Genomic DNA, 20,758 nt, shown 5'->3' with positions numbered 1-20,758 from the left:
TAATCCACTGCAAGAGAACTCTGGCAGACTAATATCATAAATTGCACAAAGACGCCCTCTGCTGGTAGAAAATAATAATACAATTTTCTCAGCTTTATTCTCCATTTGATCAAGGTTTTTCATTTGCAGGAAAGTAAGTGGGGTAAAGAAACCCCCCTGAAATTTATTAAACATTGAAAATATCAGATTTGATAGAAATTAACATAAAATGAAAGGTTTTCATTTGAAAACAGTATTAAGACTGTAATGTAATAAGACAGGAATGACAGAAGTACAAAATACATCAAAGTTTATTCTATTTAATCAATCAAAAAGGCTGACACAGTCTTGATAAAATGAACAAAATGTGCATTTACGAAAGACTGACACAAAGATAAATCAATCAAAATTATGAACAGGCACATTTTGGTAACGGTGTCTGCAGTTCACAGATTTTGTTTTTGGTAAGAGGTGTTGTGACAAAAATATAAATTAGCACATAAATAAGTGTGTGTGGGGGGGGGGGATTCCATGTAGGGGGAATCTTCAGGAATTCCATGTAGATATCACTCATGAGCAATTAATAAACAATTTCATAATACAAATAGATTCTAAAATTCACAATGACATTCAGCCAACACAGCAATGATTTATCATGATTACTCCCCAGACGCACATAACAATTGTGAGCTTGTACATCCATATACACATCAATACACATAAATATACATAAACAACTTTTACTAGTGAATCAAATAATTTTAACATTCAAATATCTTATCATGATGGACATCTGGACCTAAATATCAGAAGGAAGTTAAAAAAAACACAGTTGTGAAGACAGAACAAGTGTTCATTTTGTTGAATGGTCTACAGTGTTAAGCACAGATGCAAGTCCATTATACAACAGTCATAGAACAGAATCAGATGCAGCAATTACAGAATTATGAATTCTCTAAAAGCTGAAGAGTTTTGAGAACTTCGTAGAACCTAATAAATACCAGTGTATAAAAAAGTGTACTAATCTACCTTGGTGAACTGTCTAGAATGACATAAAATAGTAGTTTATAAATACAAGTTTTTTGACCATTTTTGAATACATGTAAAAACTTTGTCCCTCTCATCAAACACTACATTAGGTCATTATACGTTGGGCTTACTTGCCCCATCAGCAGAGAAACTAAATAAAACACACATCCTTATGGCCCTCATTCCTCACAGCTGGATGAACAACTTAAAAATAAAAACAACAGTTGACGCAACTATGACGCAAGCTTAACTTCACTCTTCAGAGAACAGAATGTAGCAGACCTAAGGATAACAGACAACAGTATTTATAGACTGGATACAGTCCACATTTTAGCATCACACCTGTTATAATGAATAGCCCCAACCAAAATAACTAAATGAAAACAAGAACAGTAAAATAAACTTGAACTACTTGTTGACTGGCATTTAAATATTCCATTAGGCTGAAGCCTAATGAGCAAATAGCATGGTTTCAGAACCAGGTTGCAAAAAAGGTTCCAGTGTTTCTTTGTTTTACAAAAAAAAAAAAAAATCCTTATTGACCAGCAGGGGTCACTGACTGTAACGTTTATAGCCATTCAATCAAATTCAGTAATCAAATAAGCCAGCTGAGACACAGTTCCTGGCCTTCATTTATGGGAGGGAAAAAAAACAACAACAACAGCACAGTGATCAAAACAGCGACAGGCTCAATCTGGGGTTGGAAAATTGGCTCTTGTGAGCCGCAGGCTGGTTACACTTGTTTAGACAAGAAGGTAAATTACAGTATCCCTTGATTAAAAAGGGGAAATGCAACCAAAGAACTCCACAACCTTGTATGCCTTCTCTCACAACTTTCATAATCATGTACTTGACATTACATGTTTGATTTACAAGACTGATTTTTTTTATTTTTGGATTACTTTTGCCAGAGGACACATCCTGAGGTCATATGTTTTACAAATGATTCAAATAAGACAAGGTACTAGCATTTTAGACAGCTTTTTCAATAAAACTATTAGCAAGTATTTTGAGGAATGCATGATTTTGTACACGAAGAAATGCTACAGCAGGATCGAACACACTTCAGTGGGCTGTGTTAGATTCTATGACTCAAGCAGTAATGTACAGCAAGGTCTAATTCGCAAATTTGTAATAATAATAATAATAGGATTTTGACTTGCATTTGATTGTCTACTTAGCAAAATAATTAATTATTTCGATGTAAGACAGGTAGCATTTTGTGCAGTCTAAAAGGGACAGGTCAACCAAAAATATTTACATTTACTCACCCTCATGTTGTTCAAAACTCACCTGACTTTCTTCGATGGAACACAAAAGAAGTTTTTAGGCAGACTTCAGTTAGGCTTCAGTCACCATTCTCTTTCATTGTATGGTAAAAAATTATCAATAAAAATGAATGATGACTAAGACTAACTTAATACCTAATATCCGCTTTTTATGTTCCACAGAAGCAAGTCATACAGGTTTGAAACAACATGAGGGTGAGTAAATAATGACAAAATTGTCACTTTTGGGTGAACTATTCATTTAAGAATGTGCAGAGGCTTGGTAGGTAACCTATTTAAGTTTTGCCCCCACAAACACAGCTCTAAAATAAGCCATTAAAGGGATAGTTCACCCAAATATGAAAATTCTCCCATCTACTCACCATCATTTTCTTTCTTCCTCTAAACTCATCTCTATTTTCAGGCTTTTTGTGCATTATTTTCATGCACAACACAGAAAACTAAAGCAGCTAGCATGGACAGTGGGATTAAGCTTGTGATGGATGTATAGATGCCTTAAAGTTTGTTTCAGCACAGTTAAAACTTGGAAAAACCCCAAAGAAACCATTAATTTTATCGTCAAAAACAGCTCCAGCATAATACAACATTTATTTTCTGAACTTATGTCACATAATGTCTAATCGACTCCAGAAAAAAAAGAGAAAAAAATATCTTAAAATGATAAAGAGATATACTGGTAAGCTCATTATTTGGTAAGCTGTGTACTGCCACTGTGCATTGTTCAGACCAGCTGAACTGCACTACCCATAATCCCATTCTCTCCTGCATCTTCACTACCAGTGTTGTCAATGGAGCATGGTATAAATACTTGTAACATTAAAAACAGACCATAAGTCAAGTCATTGGAATACTATGGATGCAGCAATTTTGAGCCACATTTGAAATACATACATCTAAACAGCTCTTTGTTGCTCCTGACCCTAACCATGAAATCAATGGATGTTCCAAAGTTTGCATGTACATAATGACAATAATAACAACTCACAATAGAACAATGGCAAAAATAATCAAGCTGCCACAACCTGGATCAGTAATCCTGAGAGGTCACTGACAATTCAAGTCTGGGTCGTTTAGCCAGGCCCAGATTTTGATCATATGTTGAGGACTTCTGGGGTGGACCAGCATCAAGCTGTTGTAGGCACAGGCATTATCACGGTATTTCTCCTCGATATCAAAGGTCCTGAAGCCTTTGTGCTTCTCAGGCGCAAGGCCCAATTTCATAAGGCACATACCTGTGTAGACATCATCAATAGGGTAGAGGGCCACCTGTCTCGAGGCATTATACATTTTCTTGGCCAGCTGTCCTGAGAACAGGTAACCACCTCCACCAGCGTATGCAGGGTACGTTCCGACAAACACACTCTCAGGGATGAAATACTTGACCTTCTTGTTCCTGTGTGGGCCAGCATTGGTAATCACATCCCCTACAAACAATTCCTTGCCTTTGGCATGGGAGAGATTGCTGAGGAAGTCTATGATGCGAAAGGTGTTGACAAAAACATCGTCATCACCCTTGAAGACGTAACTAGCTTCAGAACAGCGAGTCATCAGCCACTCCAGGAAGAGGACCTCCTTGATGGTGAGGTTGAAGAATGTATCCCTGTAGTCCCACTGAAGAATATCCCCATGCATTAAGCACTCATGATGGAGCATTTGTGACAGATCAGGGAAGTGGTCCTCTGTGGCTGCCTTACCAAGAAGAAACACTGTAACAACTGTTTTGTTTGCAAGACGACCAGCTTTGCCCCATGACTCACGGATCGACTGACGTCGATCAAAGTGCGGAACTAAAGATTTAATCGCTAGGAGGAGGAACGGTTGGTCTTTGCATATGTTTGGCTGGTCCACCACGATGGGATATGATCTGCACCGCATATACAGCAAGAAGTCTTTGAAGCGGTCTGGAAGCGAATTGTAATCCTTAACTTGCGTGGTCACTCTGAAGTCTGGCTCACAGGAGTCAAGACTGACTGTGTCGTTGAGCCAGTCTGGAATTTTCTCAATCGTTGAGTTGAGATTTTCTAGATTGAGGTTGTTTATGTAGTTGAGCTGCTGTTGCTGGCGATTCCAGTAGGCGTCACTGGGAACATCTTTAGCCCAGAACTGCTTTGTGGGAACCAGCATCTTATTCTTATTGCCATCACCCTTCCCAGCATTACGAGATACTTCTACCACTATAAAGATAAACACCATTGTCATCATCACCATGACCTTCACCTTCCTCCGAGGCCCCTGCATGGTGTTGAGACTCACCACCTGAACAGCAGAGACAGAAAGACAAAAACGTTAGAAACTACTTTTTATTGACATACTTGAACAAGTAGTCAAATGCCAGGCTTGTTACCCATGTACAGTAGTGTGACTTCAGCAGAACTTTCCAGGTCTTCTTGCTAGTTTCTCAAAGCTGTCAAGTCTTAAGCCATCAGTGTAGTAAGTCCATTTCTGGTATTTTTTTTTTTTTTTACTGCCTTGCCCATCTTTAATTCTCTGAATGTCTTGCATTGTTATCAGTGTTATCTCTCATCATTTGTTATTACCAGTTGTTTCTAATTAAATAAAGCTGCTAAGAAAGTAATAAAAAGTATCTCCACTCTATTTTCCTCTGCACTTCTGTATTTTACTCATTACAATAAACAAAAGACTGTTGTGACAGGAGCTTGAACTTTCACAAACACACACATATATATATATATTTACCTATATTCTATGACAAAACATGTAATGACTGAGCGTTTGTCAATTTGTGTGTTTGCAATTGAATGCTCGAGTATGGCATGCAAATCATTGCATATGTCAACTGTCTACACTTGGACACTGTCCAAGTCAAGAAGACATACCTCACTATGGATCCTGTTCACATATCTTAGTTTGGGAAGCGGATGTAAACAATAGCAGGTTAACCTTGTATAGCAGTGAATTGGTGACCAAGGCAAATATACTTTTGCTTACCCGTTTGCTCAAACAGCAAAATAAAAAAAAAAATCCACTATTCTGCTTTCACAGCTTTCCAAAAGAAGGCGAGCGCAGTGGATTACAGCAGTCAGAAGTGAGAAAGAGGCCAAATGTACTGTCACTATCTTAGCAGCTGTATTAGAAAGCTCATCATAGCAGTGTTAACTTTTTTTTTTTTTTTTTAACTAATTAAGGGGAATAAAATACAAAAGTATAATGTTATAAATTTACATTTAATAATTAAAAAATTGCAAATGTAAAATACTTTTCTAAATTTACGTTGCTAAATAAGGTGAAAACGCATCATCACAGTTTGTGAAGGGTCCAATAAGGACTTCAAATTATCACTGGACACAAAGACATCTATTACTTGGAAGGACTTGGCCCAATTTCAAGCTTCAGAAGTGTCAAGATTGTCTGTTTAAATTTTAGACTGCCAAGCTAAAAATAACCAAAGCAAACCTCTTTACGTTAACTCAGTCCAGTGGCTATGACTTAATAATGGGTGCAAGACTTGGTTGGAGAATCGTGTAACCTGACATTTAAAATTCCAACAATATAATATTTTAATTTTATGAGGCTGACGTCAATTCACACTTACTGAAGGCCAATACTGCCTCTTCTTCCAGGTTATAAAATCAAGCGTATTTTTAAAATTAAGACTCTCTACAACACTTTTGTCACCTGCTTCATTTCTTGCGATTTATTTTCATGTGCTTTTTCCCATAGACCTGTCGCTTCCCTTTCACAAACTCCTCCCTCTTTCTCTCATTTCACTGTTTTTGACTCCTAGCAACCACTTTGCTCTGCTGCATGTTGTCTTTAAGCTGTCTGTCTAAATGCCTGTTTTTATTCAACTCCCTATTCTTCTAATTAGCTAAATTTCCCAACAGTTTCTTTTTTTTTTTTTTTTTGTTGCTCTCTGTCTTCCTTTCTTTCACTTACCTTACCCCCATCCCCTTTTACTCACTATTTTCTTGTCCTACACCTTTCTGTCAAAGTCCTTAGAGAGTATATGACCAAACATCTCCTATGGAAAGGTGCTCTGAGTGTATCCGAGTACAGACATAAAGGACTCAATTTAGAGCAGCCTTATTTGCCAGGTGGCCTCTAAAATCAGCAGGGATTTTAAAGACTGTAGAAGTGACAGAGAGCTATTCATTGCCATCCTGAAACATCATTATCTGTCTGTCTTAAGTGAAACATGCTGGTACATTCTGGAGGTGTGATCAAGTTCTTCCTGACTGCACAATCAACTGTACCAACATGTAGCGTACACAACAATTGATGTCTCATACACCATGATCTTGTGGCAGACAGGTTTGTCTTAATTATGCTCAAATTCGCAAAGAGTCTGAGTATGAAACCACTTCTATTCTTTTTTTTTTTTTTACCTTTCAGTTTCTGTGTTGGTGTATTTAATGCATTTAAAGCATGTTACTCCAAATGTGAAACTGACCTTGTATTATCCGTACTTTTTGTTTTAAAGAAATAAACACTTTATCCAAGCAATACAAACTGGTACTACAAGACAGGCAGTGATGAGTGTTCAAATATTTTTCAGTGAATTTTTGAAATATTTGAAATACTTGTTTTTAAAAGTTCATTTCATGATCATAGGATGGACTACATTTTCTCTTAAAATGGAATACATAGACTATAAATTAACTTCCAAATAAAGACAAATAACAAAGGACAATGCATCTACGTGCACTTCCACAGTCAATTCGGGGCGGACTTCCCAGACTTTGTCATTAATCTTACAGTTCATACAAAATCCTGTAGTTTAAACATTGGCCACCAACATCTACTCAATTCAGTAATTTAAACCATGACTTGTACACACAGATAACTAATAGTGACATTACATTCACGCTATTTAGCTAGAGCTCCAGATCTGCAGAGAAAAAACAACTTACTGAATGATGACTTTACACAGATTTGAGAATAGTTTAGCTGCTGCTATTACAATAATGGTTCAAATGGGACTGAGAAAAAAAACAGCTTTGCCTTGACTTCAGAGCCTGTAAAAGCTAGAATAAATAGAGCCTGTTCACACACTGGGATTAGTCCAAATATTATCTAAGCTGGTCAAGTATTTTCTGGTCATACTTGAAATGACAAGCACAGAGAAAAATATCACTTACATGTTCGGGCTACTGAAGAATTTGGGACTGTGCACTTTTTCATCAACCATGCTAAGCATAATTTCCTATTTGGTTGCTACAACTACTGCAAAGCAATTATTAGCAAAGAGAACTGAGTTCTCACTCTATTTAGGTGTAGATAACCTCAATGCTAACCACATTATAAAATTGCCATGACATAAACACATTTAAAGCACACAACAATGCTACAGCTGAAACAGTGTCAAAACAACCACTAAAGTAAATTTTACATGAGTTTTAAATATCTTGTGAGGCTTAGGCTGATATTTTAAAATAAGCAGAAAGAATATTGTTTTTCCTCTCCCATACAGCTTTCTAGAAGTTTTGAGAAATTTGTCTTCTTCCCCCAACACACCTTTGCAGGGGGTTCAAAAGAGGTCAGAGACAAAGTAAACACTGTTGTCATGTAGCATTATAAGTCTTTGAAACAAACACTCACTAACATGGGTTAAATGACCAAGAATAAAACTACTGCAATGTGGGCTACAAAAGGACTAATGGTATCAATGAATGGAGGACTCTTTTTACTAAAACAATGGCAATGTCATGGAGACTAACATTCCGTAACTCACAAATGACACACACCTTAATGTTTCAAACATTAAAACTCATGCCATGGGCATACAATACTTTTGAGGTGGTTACACATGTGCGAGACGAACACTCCTAACATTCAAAAAAGTAATTTTCACATACATAGTAGATTTGCAGTCAGAGAGAGTGAGATAAAAAAGTGTAAGAATTCACAGGAGGTCTCTCATTAATAATTAACTGTCTGCATTTGCTGTGTAAACTTTGAACTGGATGTCTCTCTGCTTCTCACTGACAGACTAAACACTACTTTCAAACACCCTTTACAACTTGACCACTTACAAAACTGAAAAATAAATAACTATGGATGTGAAAGCATGCTGCTTGCAGTACCAACTTGTTAGTAGAAGGAATTTAGGTAACTATGTGCAAAATCCACTTGAGATGAAAATGTTATTAGAGCAGAAAAGAAATGGCAACAAGTTTTTTGGTGCCAAGTCATTACTGATATTCAAGAAACCATAAAGCATTACTACTGCTTACTTACCTAACACTGATGCTAAATCTGGGATTTCTATAGCTCAAATGGTAGAGTATGGTGAAAGCAAAGCTACTGTAAAGTCACTGGTTCAATTCCCAGGGAACAAACTAAACCTTGCATACCTTGAACGCACTGTAAAAGCATCCGCCAAATGCATAAACGCAACTATAAATCTCTGTGTCTGAATTGCTTGCCCACTGCTAATGTCAGATAAAAATAATGTTTGGCAAACATTCAGCTTCATCCTCCAAAAGCAAACCAGTCATTTTGCACTTTATGACTGTAAACTCTGCCATTGATGCAGACGAGAGAGTCTCCACTACAACACAATATTGGGTGCTGGACAGTGCACTTAAGTGAAGCTGACATAATAACAGGCTTCTGTCTCTAAAAATGTAGGTTGCAAAGTCATCCTCAGAACATGACCATGAAGACAGCGACCAAAACAGATGGATAGGAAACAAATAATGGAAGGGAACACCAGGGACAGAGGACCAAGTAATCAAATAATACCTTTTTAATCATATACATTACCAGTCAAAAGTTTGGACAATTAAATTAAAGATCTTAAAAACCCTGTGATCAAATGGCTTATGCTCAAATGCTTGAAATGAGTTCTGCAGACAAATATAAATTGCGTCTACAGGACCTTTCCCACTTACAGGCCTGGCACTTTTCCCTTAGTAACTTTCTAGATGAGAACTCTTACAAGGAACGGGACACCTGAAGAGACTTTTCCCCCATTGAATTCACACTCACAAAATAACCACCGTAGTGACGTCATCTAGTATCGACCATTTTTATTCTGATGTAATTTGCATGCGTGTTTCAATAGCAACAAAATAATCAACACCGACAGAGGACGCCGGGATCAGAACTACACTTTTGTTTGTTTAGGCCTGTTTTATACGAACTTTGGCTGCATCGGAAAACGTAGGCAGCTGCCTTATCAGTTAATGGTTTAAACAACAGTGTTTTTGGATGAATGGAACTCTCTGAACATTTTAAAAGGCACCTTATTGCATCCTAACTTCATCCATCCTTATACATCCTCCGAAGGCAGCATTTTCCAGTTATTGGACACAACATGTGTCTTCAGGTTTCAGTTTAAACTGGGCTCGTGAGCCACGCGTGCGGTGCTCTGTGATGCCCGCAGCCAGAAACGAGCTGTTTAACCACGCAGCACACGCCGGACTCAGCGGACAACATGTTGAAAATAGGGATGAACCGATCCGATACCTGGATCGGTATTGGTCCGACGAGCCCGATCTAAATCCGATACTGTGTGTTAGTCATGTTCGTTCCTGTCAAGCTCCAAAAATGACATAAAAGAACCATACAAACACCATTGAAGTAGTTAAAATGACTTGTGCATTTTATTCAAAGCCACTTGAAGATGTGCGAAAGCTCTGTGAATCACAAAAGGCTGTGTTTAATAAGTAAATATATAATATGCACTTGCAGCGCCAGCGTGTTATTGAATGGCACTGCTCTGTTGACACACACACTTGCGCCTTTTTTTAGCCTTCAAGTGTTGCGCAACATTTGAGCACTACTCACGAACAACATCTCAGATGTAGATGCTCAATAGTTCAGTTCACTTATAATACGCATTTAGAACAGTGCCGGAGGTGCATTTTGCCAGAATTTTAATAAGAAGCTAATTAAACTACTGTGAACTTGTTTACAAACAGACACATACAGGACTTCCTGGAGAGTTCAGAATTTAAAGGTGCACGATTGAAATATATTGTATGTAAAATTCTAAAAGTCAATAATAATAATAATAATAATAATTTATTATTATTATTTGTTTACAAATTGTAACAATATTTAAGTTTAATGGGTTCCAAAAAATAACTGTGAATGAAAAGTGAACATATCTTGAGTCCAGATACAAGTTGAATGTTTTTTTGCAACAACAAAAAAACTGCTTTCTTTTCTACTGAACACTTAGACTGGAATTACTGTTAATTTTGCTGCAGCATTATCCAGTAGACTAGTTAACAAAGTTTTTCTTAATAGTTTGTACATTTATACTGAAATAATGTGTAGTTAAAGGTTTGTGTTTCTTTACATATAATTAGCATCACTCAGTGAGGTATAGATATTATAAACTGATTATTAAAAAAACAACACTGGTTTCGGATCGGATACTGAGATTTCAGATATCGGAATCGGAAGAGAAAAAGTGGTATCGGTGCATCCCTAGTTGAAAATGTACTATAAACCAATTTACACAATCTTTTGCAATAAAGGCTTTTATGGCTCAGCATAAAATACTGTACTGAAATACTCACTCATTGACTTGAGTCTTGATGCAAGTTAACCAAGCAGTATCAGGCACGCAATACTTCCCTCACATAAACTAGATTTAATGATGGTTTAGTGTATAATAACGTTCAATTACCCACTCTAGATTAACATCTGATTATTTATATCCGTCATCCCAGGAAAAAGTTGATGTAGTAATCCAGAATTCACTTTATTTTCTTTATAGTCACACAATACAGATGCGATAAACTCAAATCGTGTCTCCCCATGAAGTCACACACACACACACGTGAAATGGGTGATTCTCTTTGGATAATTTGTTTGTTATATGTTATTTCTGTTAAGGGAATTGTAAAATTAGCGCAATCTTCTCCGTAGCAGGCTAGCAGCTAGTTGTTTACTATTGGTGGTTATGGAGCGCCTCTCCTTTCTCAATGCAGGGTTTTGTCCAGTCACAGGCTCCAGCATCTCCCACAGTCCTACAGTTCCTATATGCCCCAAAAGTACCTACCCCGGGGTTGGAGCTAAAAATGTCCCCTAAAATGGCTTCAAGGAACTATAGTTCCTTAGGTGCAAAAGCGACAAAAAGCAATAGTCCTGGGGAAAATATCTAAAACGGGCTTTAGTCCCGCCAGTGGGAAAGGCCCTCACGTCTGTCTTTACTAAACCCATTTTTTGGATGAGTTGGAATAGATAGTTAAGGAAAAGCAGCCAAAAAGTGCCCCGCAAACATGGGAACTCCCTCAATATGATTTAAAAAGCATTCCAGGGCCTCGTTTCCCAAAAGCATCGTAAGCCTAAGTAGATCGTAGAATCCATCTTATGATTCATCTTAGTTTTGCGGCCCATTTCCCAAAAGCATCGTAACTTATGTAGTACTTGAAAATGCTCGTAGATTTATGAGTGCTCTGGAGGACTCCTACAGCGACTCCTAAGAGCATCGGTAGCACATAGACTTATGCAGACACCTGCAGGACAAACGCAAAATTACACTTGAAACAATTTAAATAATTATAGCTACACTTTATGCTAAACCTTTAATATCAGGATACCTATGTTTTATTTATTTTTATTTTAACAGACAAGTCTAATAATAATAATAATGATAATAATATTAATAACTAAATGCATAAAATAGATGGTCTATATAAATGGATGAATATATTAATTAGTAAACAAATAAAGTTATTTGTGTGGACTAGTTGGTAACAGCAAAGTGGTGGAATGATTGATGCAGACAACTGTATAAATTAAAACCAGAGAGAGAAGAAAAAAGTAAATAACTGCATGAAAACTGTAAAAAAATATTGGCTCATCATCCTTATCTGCGCTTCTTATCTTGACCCCCAGAGGTGCTCTCACCAGCACTACAAGTTGTGTCGCACCGCACATGCAGCATTGCTGTCACCGTTACCAATTTTGGGATTAAAGAGTAAGCGCATCTTCTAAACGTCTCCTTATTTTGCAGTGCATAATAACACAGTGAACCTCGTAACATTCAATGAATGCTTGTAATTAGCAGGATCATACAAAGGGCCTCCGCCGTCTTCACTAATCGGAAGCTTTCGTATCGAGAAAAATTTGTGAAAATGAAATATTACACATGCACACTTATGGAAGCAGATTGTGTAAAAGAAAGATTGTTATGCACAAAATTATTGTAAGACAATGTGGAAATATGTAGTTAATTAGATTGAATATTTAAGAAAACATTTTTAAACAAATATTAGCGATGTAAATTACAAATGATTGTAAAGTTATGCACAGATATAATGAAGTTACAATGATGAGCATCACTATATGGTCACAATTCAGCACTGTCACACGGACACTGACTCTCTTAAGTAGCACTTAAAGCGTGTCCTCGCTCACTCATGTTAAGTGTAGTTTTGGGAAATCGTTCGTAGAAAACACTTTTAACCACCAAGATCAATCGTTATTGGGAAACGAGACCCAGGTCATTTCACCTGATGAAGTTGGTTAAGAAATTACCAACAGTGTGCAGAGCTTTAATCTCGGTAAAGGATGACTACTTTGAAGAATCTAAAATATTAATTTTAGATTTATATAAATTTTATTTGTTTCTATATTTGTAACATTTTTGGTCACAGCAATTTCATTACGAAAGTTTTGATGACTAATCTTATTGTTAAATGTGGAAAATAGTAATAATAAAGATTGAGAAGGTGTGTCCAAACTTCTGACTGGTAGTGTCTATGTAAAGAATTTGTAATTAAATAGAATAAAATGAATGCTAACCTTTCAAAATACAATTCTAGCTTAGCAATGTTAAATAAAATACTACACAAAATGCAATCCTGTTATATGCCTCTTTATCTGATGCCCAAGCCGGACAGCAGTTGTTCAGATTTCCTGCAAGGGAATGGATTCTCTATCATTGAAGCTAATTGTCTGAGTCAGGGTGGAGTATTTCCTATGTGGCTGTTACGAGCAACACAGCTGACCAAAACAAAAAGACATGAAAGTGCTTGAGTCATTCTTAAGTAACACTTCTGAGGAACACCATCGCATGAAAGGAAGCCCTCTCTGCCAACAGGCTGATCTTACACTGAAATCAGAAACAGTAAGCTTTAGCTAAAATCAGTCTGTGCTTAACGAAATGTGAAACACTGCCCCCAGTGGCCAAAGCAATAAGTGTTGGGTGTATGGGCACATTTGAGCTTTGTTTTTTGGGTGTAATGTCCACGGAGGGGAGCTAAAAGTAGGGCTGGCTGTAGCGTCTATGAGTTACATGAAGTGACTGGTGAAGAGATTGAATCTTCTCCCGGCTGATGCACACTCTGGCACGGGGACGCTAGTCACTCCACACGCTTGCTTCAGCTAAATTATAACGTGATGGCTCGCGACATAGTGAATCATAATATAACACTGAAGCCACTGTGCCGCCATATTGCTATACCCAAACATTCCAATATACCTACTGACTTAGAAAATCATCTAATTTCAGTGAGTAAACACTGGCCACCTAATCACTGATTCTATCTATAAAATCTGCCTGTACATCCCTACAATGCAAACATCCAACACATGTAATTATTTATTTAAATTCTGGAATTTTTCGTGTTTCTTGAAAGCCCAAGCAAGTTATGTGTGTGTGTGTTTGTGTGTGTATGTATATGTATATATATATATATATATATATATATACACACACACACACACACACACACACGTACATACACACACACACACAAATATACACTACCGTTCAAAAGTTTAGGGTCACTTACTCATTCTTTATTTTATTTTTTTCACATTTTAGAATAATACAGGCTTGTTGAAATCTGTACATACCCTGAGGGCATGCAACTAGGGCTGAAACGATTAGTCAACGTTATTTGATCTTAACATAAGATCATATGAAACTCTAATGATGATGCGTGAGAGCAGCACTGCAGCTCGCGCCTGACTGAGGAGAGGAAGAAAACACATCTCACAGTCCAGACGCACACTAAACTTTCCAAACAGCTTCAGGTGATGTAGATCCCAAAGTATGAGGGAATTATAATGCAAAAATACAAAATAAGTAAATACAGAAGCACTCTTGTTGTGGAATAAGCAGAGCCGGAGCTCTTTAAAGGAAACACCCCGGTGTTTCCCCTTTAATGCAGTTATATTTAATGCATTATAGCTTTATTAAAGTTCAAATAATAAGGAAACTGGCAATTTCTCTGTGCGGTCAGCGCCTCTTCTAGGAGTTGCGCGAAGTGTTCCGATCTAAGGGGGAGAGATTGAAACTGCACCCAGCTGAGGTACACTCTGTTGCGTGGACGCTCATTCCTCGAGTGGAATTCATGCAGCTAAATTATAACGTGATGGCAACTTATTGAATCATAATATGTCACTGTGCATTTCTTACTGTGAAGAAAATTGGCAAAACGCAGCTTTATTAATAAGAGAGAGTTTGTTTTTTTGTGAGTTAAAGATGGATTCAAGTGAACAAAAAGTTGAGAGGGTAGTCTTCGCCCATTATACACTGCAAAAAAAACACGTTATTAATTATTAGTAATATTAATGTTGAATATTAAAAATACAAATATTTTAAAATATCTAGAAATCCTTTAAAAAAAAGATGCATTAACCTGAGAAGCAGCATATAAGATATTTAGACTTGCTTTTAGAGAATAGATCTTGAATACAAGTATATTTTGTCTTTACTGCACTCACAGAAGTATAATCAAGTGAAAAAATACACTTATATACAAAATACACTTATATTTAAAATACATTCTCTTAAAGCAAGTCTAAATATCTTTGTTACTTCAAGTAAATATATCTTGTTTTAAGGATTTTTAGACTATTTTAAATGGAAAAAAAGACAAATACACTTGATAACAATAGGATTTTTTTGTAGTGAAATCTTTACTAAATTAAACAAAAAGTATTTTTTCCCTTTAATTCAGTGAATGTCATTTAGAGGTATTTTTAAAAGATGATTTTGTCCTCTCTATTGTTAGCAAGCATGTTTAATACAACCTTTTAAGTCGGGGCACAAGCTGAATAGTCGGTTTAGAGCTAATGATTAATTGTTGCAATAATTGCCCGAATAGTCGAATAATCGTTCTAATAATCATTAAATTAGTCGATTATCAAAATAATCGTTAGTTGCAGCCCTACATGCAACCTCTTTGCAATGAGGCTAACATTCAACACATTCATGTAACCAAGGAGGAATGAGCCTCAATCTGACTTTCACAATCAGTTCTCCATAGTCAACAGCACTTGCTAAAAAGGAGGGAGATGCTTTAAAAGTTACTGTAAATGAGGCAGAAGCAATTACCTTTCACCAGCTGATCTGTCATGCACAAAAGCCATTTGTGGAATGGCCAAGTAATTCATGTCTACTGGTATTTTAGCTAAGGAACAGATTAGAAATTTTGCTCCTTGTTGCAGGGAGCATCATCATCCATTAAAGTTTTTCAGAAACAGAGAGAGAGAGACCCAAACCTGTCTATTAGAATTGAAAACATACTTTCTTTACATCACTCTGATTCTGATGATGCCTCAGACTAAATTAAGAGACTTTTGCACAGAGCTTCTGTAACCACAAAAACACAAGCTAATCCTGTAGAATTAACCCTATGAGCTTCAAATACTTTGGACAAAACATGCATTTTTGAGTAAACATGCACAAAAACTGGGCTGAAAATCTTTCTCTCTTTTTGATGAAGGTCATTTGGAATCAAACAGGTTTTAAGAAACATTCCTGAAAGTGGCCACTTATGAGATGATCTAATCTCCTTTTCGCCCTTCAGTGCACTGACTGAACACATTTAAGTTGATATGCATCACTGATGAAAGGAAGAAGAACTTTACATAACTGACAAATGTAACAGAACAGAATGTGTTAGTGGAAAAATAAACCTGTGTCTGGGCAGCACAATGCAAATTCTCATTAAAAAATGCAGGTGAATTTCTACAGAGGAAACAAAAAAACTGAAAGTCTTTTTACATGACAAGTATTTAAATAAAGTCACTTTTCCCTTGACACTATGCAGACTACAGCATAAATAATTGTTTTAATTGGACTGACTTTTGATTCACTTTTTCCCTGACTGCATGCATAAATGCCAATGCAAACAACAAGATACATAAAACTTTGCAAAATATTGGTTAGTGTTTGGGCAACATGTAACAGAAATATTCAACAAAAACTTTTTTTGACTAAATGAAGCATTCAGAAAATTACCAGGAACAGATTATTCCAGTTTATTTTAGAGCTGCACGATTAATCGTTAAAAGATTGCGATCTCGATTCAGACACCATTTCTAAATTACAATGATTCTGCAATGTATTTTAACGTTCCAGTGGCATGCATTTGTAAGGCAGTCAAATTTAAATTCAAAATTCACTTCAAGATGCGTTGTTAAATGTTGATAAACTTTATATGATATCTACAAAACACAGCACTCCTGCACCAGACGCTGTATAAACTAAAACGCAACGGCCAAAGACGTTTATCCAGCACAATGCTTTACAAACTGCAGGGTGCAGCCACGTTTAGCCAGGAGTGTGACAGAATCTCTGTTCAGTTCAACATTTTAATAGCCACCAATGCTACAAAAATACCGGCATTACCAAGATCTGACAAAATTCGCTACCTGTGCACTATTTGATTACAGCTGGCTGCTTTCAAACACTCACGTGTGTGTCTGCCCATGCGCTTGTGTCTTGTGATGAATGCAGCGCTCCTGCACAAGACTGTGCACTGTTTTTAATCAAAATACCCCTCTTTAGGTGATATTAATGTAAACACAGATGTTAATGAATTACGAGAGTGTAATCAGTCGGGATTAAATCTGCACTGTATTGACGAGATATTAAAGCAAACACAGACATTAATGTATAAGCAGGTGGGACAAATTCTTCAAAATGTTACATTTGTGCGATGTCTAAATGAATATAAGCTGCATGCTGTCTGTTATAGGCATTCAGGCATTCTTACTGCATCAAATCAGTATTAATGTATATCTAATAATCACACAGTAAATAGTGTCAAATATGTAAGTACTTTCATTTGCATAAAATTGCCTTTTTAATGTTTTATATTAGAATTTTTTTAATGTTTAATTCCTAATGTTGCTAAAATACTTAAAGCACTGTTTACTCTGTTCTCTATTTAATTACTGGCTCTTGAATAATTATTTTACAAGCTTGAAGCAAGTTTTACAAGAGAAACACTGAAGGCCTCATTGTTTTAATTTAAATTGTTAATATTTTTTTTTTTTTACTTTTGTACAATAGCAATGTTTATTGCATATTTGCTTATAAGTGCAATACCAAGTTAACAGAACTGTTAATGAAGCTTTTTCTGCTCATTTTGCTTTTTACTTAGAATGTGAGAAACAGGTTAAATTGTTCTTTTATTTATTATGCAGTTTTTTAACAAGATTTTTTAAATATATATATATAATAACAAGGTACTGTTTAGTTTATAATGTATTTGTTGCGCACCCTTGTGGACTTAGGACATTTTAAATTTATATATTTGATTAACAACTTTATTGCATTTTAGTATAGAACATTTTGTCAGAACCTCTAGTAAATTACATGTTACTTTGTTTAATATCCTTATGTCCAGGTTTTGTAAATCACTGAAATAAGAATTTTTTTCTTAGCAAAAAAAATAAAAAAATCGTGATTCTCAATTTATCCAGAATCGTGCAGCTCTAGTTTATATCATTACCCAATGAGTAGCACAAAACTAATATTCAAAGATTATAGAAAGGACGGCTTAATAAGCACACAACAAGTTCAAGTTATGTTAACATTTATACCATACACCAACTGTCAAACTAAATTCATCCCATGAGACATGATCAGGTATGACAAAATAATAATAGGCACAACTTGATGAGGTTGAAAACACAGTTTAAAAGTGACTTAATATACTTAACAAATTCGTAATACGCGTGCGCATGACGTCATCGTTTTCACAAATTCGTGTTTTTGTATGTTTACACGGAGACGATAACGACATCGTTTTCAAAAACGTGCACTTTGAAACCCGTTTTCAAAAGTTTGCGTTTTCAGGCCCCAAAACATGGTTGTAACCCTACGTATAAACTAAATATTTACAGAAGACTTCGACATGGGACCGGTTGCATAAACATAGCCATTAACTTAAGACTGCACCTAACAATTAGTTTGACTAGATAAAGATGCCATAGAAAGCCTGTTGCATAAAACAAGCTCACAGTTGTCTTTAGTAAGACAGTCTAATTTGCTTTGCATTGTGGGAAAAGTAAGACACTGAACAGCTTGAAAAATGGCAGACAGTGGACGCTCAATACAGTTTTCATTCACCGAAAATATATGCTTAGAGGAATACAGTGCTTCAAAATGGATTCTAATGAACAAATTTAGTGATTTTAACCCAAATAATAAAAAACACATGACATTTTGTTACAATCACTGAAGTCAAAGTCTTCTACAAAGTTTCAACTGAAGCCCCCACTGACTCAGCTGACAGTTATTTTCCATGGCAACATGGAATGCAAACAAAAGTTAGCCTAGGGGTGTGCTGTCTTACATTTTAGTTTCAAATTAGACTGATCTTTTATGCAACTGACTGAAAAATTCAAGACCAACATTTTAGATGATTAACTAGTAAGACTAGTCCAAAACAGTTTTATGCAACCGGCCCCAGGAGTAACAGTTGGAATAAAAAAGCAGACTGATATTTTATGACATCTAAGAGCTCATGTTGCTCCGGGGTCAAGTTTTAATACATTCAAAATATATAAATGATATTAAAATGAATACATTTCTATTTTTTCTGTTGTAATAATATTTATTTATCACCCCTTTTTTATTTTAGATACAGTTCCTATATATTGTTATTTACACAGGGCAAATATAGGCTACTATTTATCTAATTTAATTTTATTACGTATCGTATTATAATGGGGATATAATTTATTACAGCTGAAAGTTACGTCACCAAACAAGGTTTGAACATCAACTGTAACAAGATAAAACTGAAATGCACAGCTTTTTAATACTTCTGTGTACAAATTTGAAAGCTGTTTATTGGATCAATACAGGTAAACGTCATAATATGCGACTACACATTACTTTACGGAGAGCTTACGACCTACTAGTTAAGTCATGTGGTGCAACCAAATTAAGCACTGACTTAGTTACAAACTAACTAGTAGTTACTAAGACCTTAGTGTGAACTTTACGTCCCAACTTACGTGAGACCTTACGCACAGCTGGTGCAACCCTACCCAGGGGCGATTTATTGTTCATTTTTTAATTACATCGTTTTTTGAACCATCGTGTGTAATCTGTGACTTTAGCTCTCACCTGGGTGACGCCGAACAGCTGCTAACAACATAGAGAACTTCATTTTAGACGGAGGAAAAAAATGCTTAAAAGACCTCCTTAGACACCTTAATTTTCTCCGATACAGCTTGTAAAGTGCCACCGTTCAATTATTTTAAGCAATTTATAGAAATTAATAATAATATAAATTAAATTAAAAACAGCTTTGCCAGACTAGTTTAGCAAATCTGCTAACATTAAAACTCCCGCACGCGGAGTACTTTCTGTCTCGCGCTACGTACACAAGATAAAAGTTAAAACAGGAACACAGCAAAAATTATCTTTTCTGTTAAACTTCAACTGATAGGCTATCTACCGGAACCGATGTACGCTAATGCTCAATTTTTGTCTTTTTCTTTTTAAATTCATTATTAGCCCACCTTTCAACCCCAGCAGTGAGAGCGCCTGTTCACATCCTGCCGAGTCTTCTGATCTGCTCGTGAAGATGAATCCACTCCTCCCTGTTCAGTGTAAAACCGCAGGGCGGGGTAAAACCCTCCTCTAGACGCCCAATTTACCGTACATTTACACTGTTTAGCCTAAGTGTTTGCTTTCCATTGAAAGACTAATGAGTCATTGAAGTTTATGTGCCATAAATGTTCATGTACGAGTTGGCTGGCTTGTTTTAGGTTAAGTTTGTCATTTTTGTTTTTTTGTTTTTTTAGCTAATCCACACTGAAAAAAAAAAAAAAAAAAAAAAAAAATACTAGCAAGATTTTCTTCATTTTTATTTGGCAAGTTTTTTGCACAGTTTTTCTAAGGAATTTTTAATGGTATTATTAATTATTCAAGCATGGCGCATGCCAGGAGCACCAGATTCGAAAATTCAAGTAGAATTTACTTATTTTATATACCTGGGAAATTTACTTATATTAGCTAATAAATATGACAAGGTTTTCTACTTCAGGATTTTTACATGATGAAGTATTCTAAAGTAAAACAATCATAAATAATTTTTACTTATAGCATTCATTTTTACTTTACTTTTTTAATGTTTGAATTGAGCACAAATGTAGTATTTACTTAAAGGGATGTTCACCCAAAAATAAGAATTCTCATCATTTTCTCACCCTCATGCCATCACAGATGTGTATAACGTTCTTTCTTCTGCTTAACACAAAGATTTTTATAAGAATATTTCAGC

The 20,758-nt window shown here is 35.9% G+C and overlaps 1 protein-coding gene across 2 annotated transcripts; it reads right to left on the bottom strand.

Moving 5' to 3' along the window:
• Positions 1 to 272: 272 nt before the first annotated feature.
• Positions 273 to 20,069, bottom strand: b3gnt2b (UDP-GlcNAc:betaGal beta-1,3-N-acetylglucosaminyltransferase 2b). Of its 2 annotated transcripts, none has more exons than XM_051646416.1 (2): positions 19,995 to 20,069; positions 273 to 4,553 (listed from the first exon to the last, which is right to left on the bottom strand). In XM_051646416.1, the coding sequence occupies exon 2, from the start codon at positions 4,533 to 4,535 to the stop codon at positions 3,342 to 3,344; it is 1,194 nt and encodes a 397-aa protein (XP_051502376.1). In that variant the 5' UTR covers positions 4,536 to 4,553; positions 19,995 to 20,069; the 3' UTR covers positions 273 to 3,341. The 2 variants fall into 2 exon arrangements, with proteins under 2 accessions (XP_051502376.1, XP_051502375.1); XM_051646415.1 differs by lacking the exon at positions 19,995 to 20,069 and adding an exon at positions 4,642 to 13,868.
• Positions 20,070 to 20,758: the final 689 nt, after the last annotated feature.

The sequence above is a fragment of the Myxocyprinus asiaticus genome, chromosome 20 (assembly GCF_019703515.2).
Source record: "Myxocyprinus asiaticus isolate MX2 ecotype Aquarium Trade chromosome 20, UBuf_Myxa_2, whole genome shotgun sequence".
Classification (NCBI taxonomy): Eukaryota; Metazoa; Chordata; class Actinopteri; order Cypriniformes; family Catostomidae; genus Myxocyprinus; species Myxocyprinus asiaticus.
This window is presented reverse-complemented; position numbering and strand designations above follow the sequence as displayed.

What these genes read in the sequence shown, in the direction of transcription:
- b3gnt2b (XM_051646416.1), bottom strand. Translation starts at nt 4,535, where the DNA reads ATGCAGGGGCCTCGGAGGAAGGTGAAGGTCATGGTGATGATGACAATG.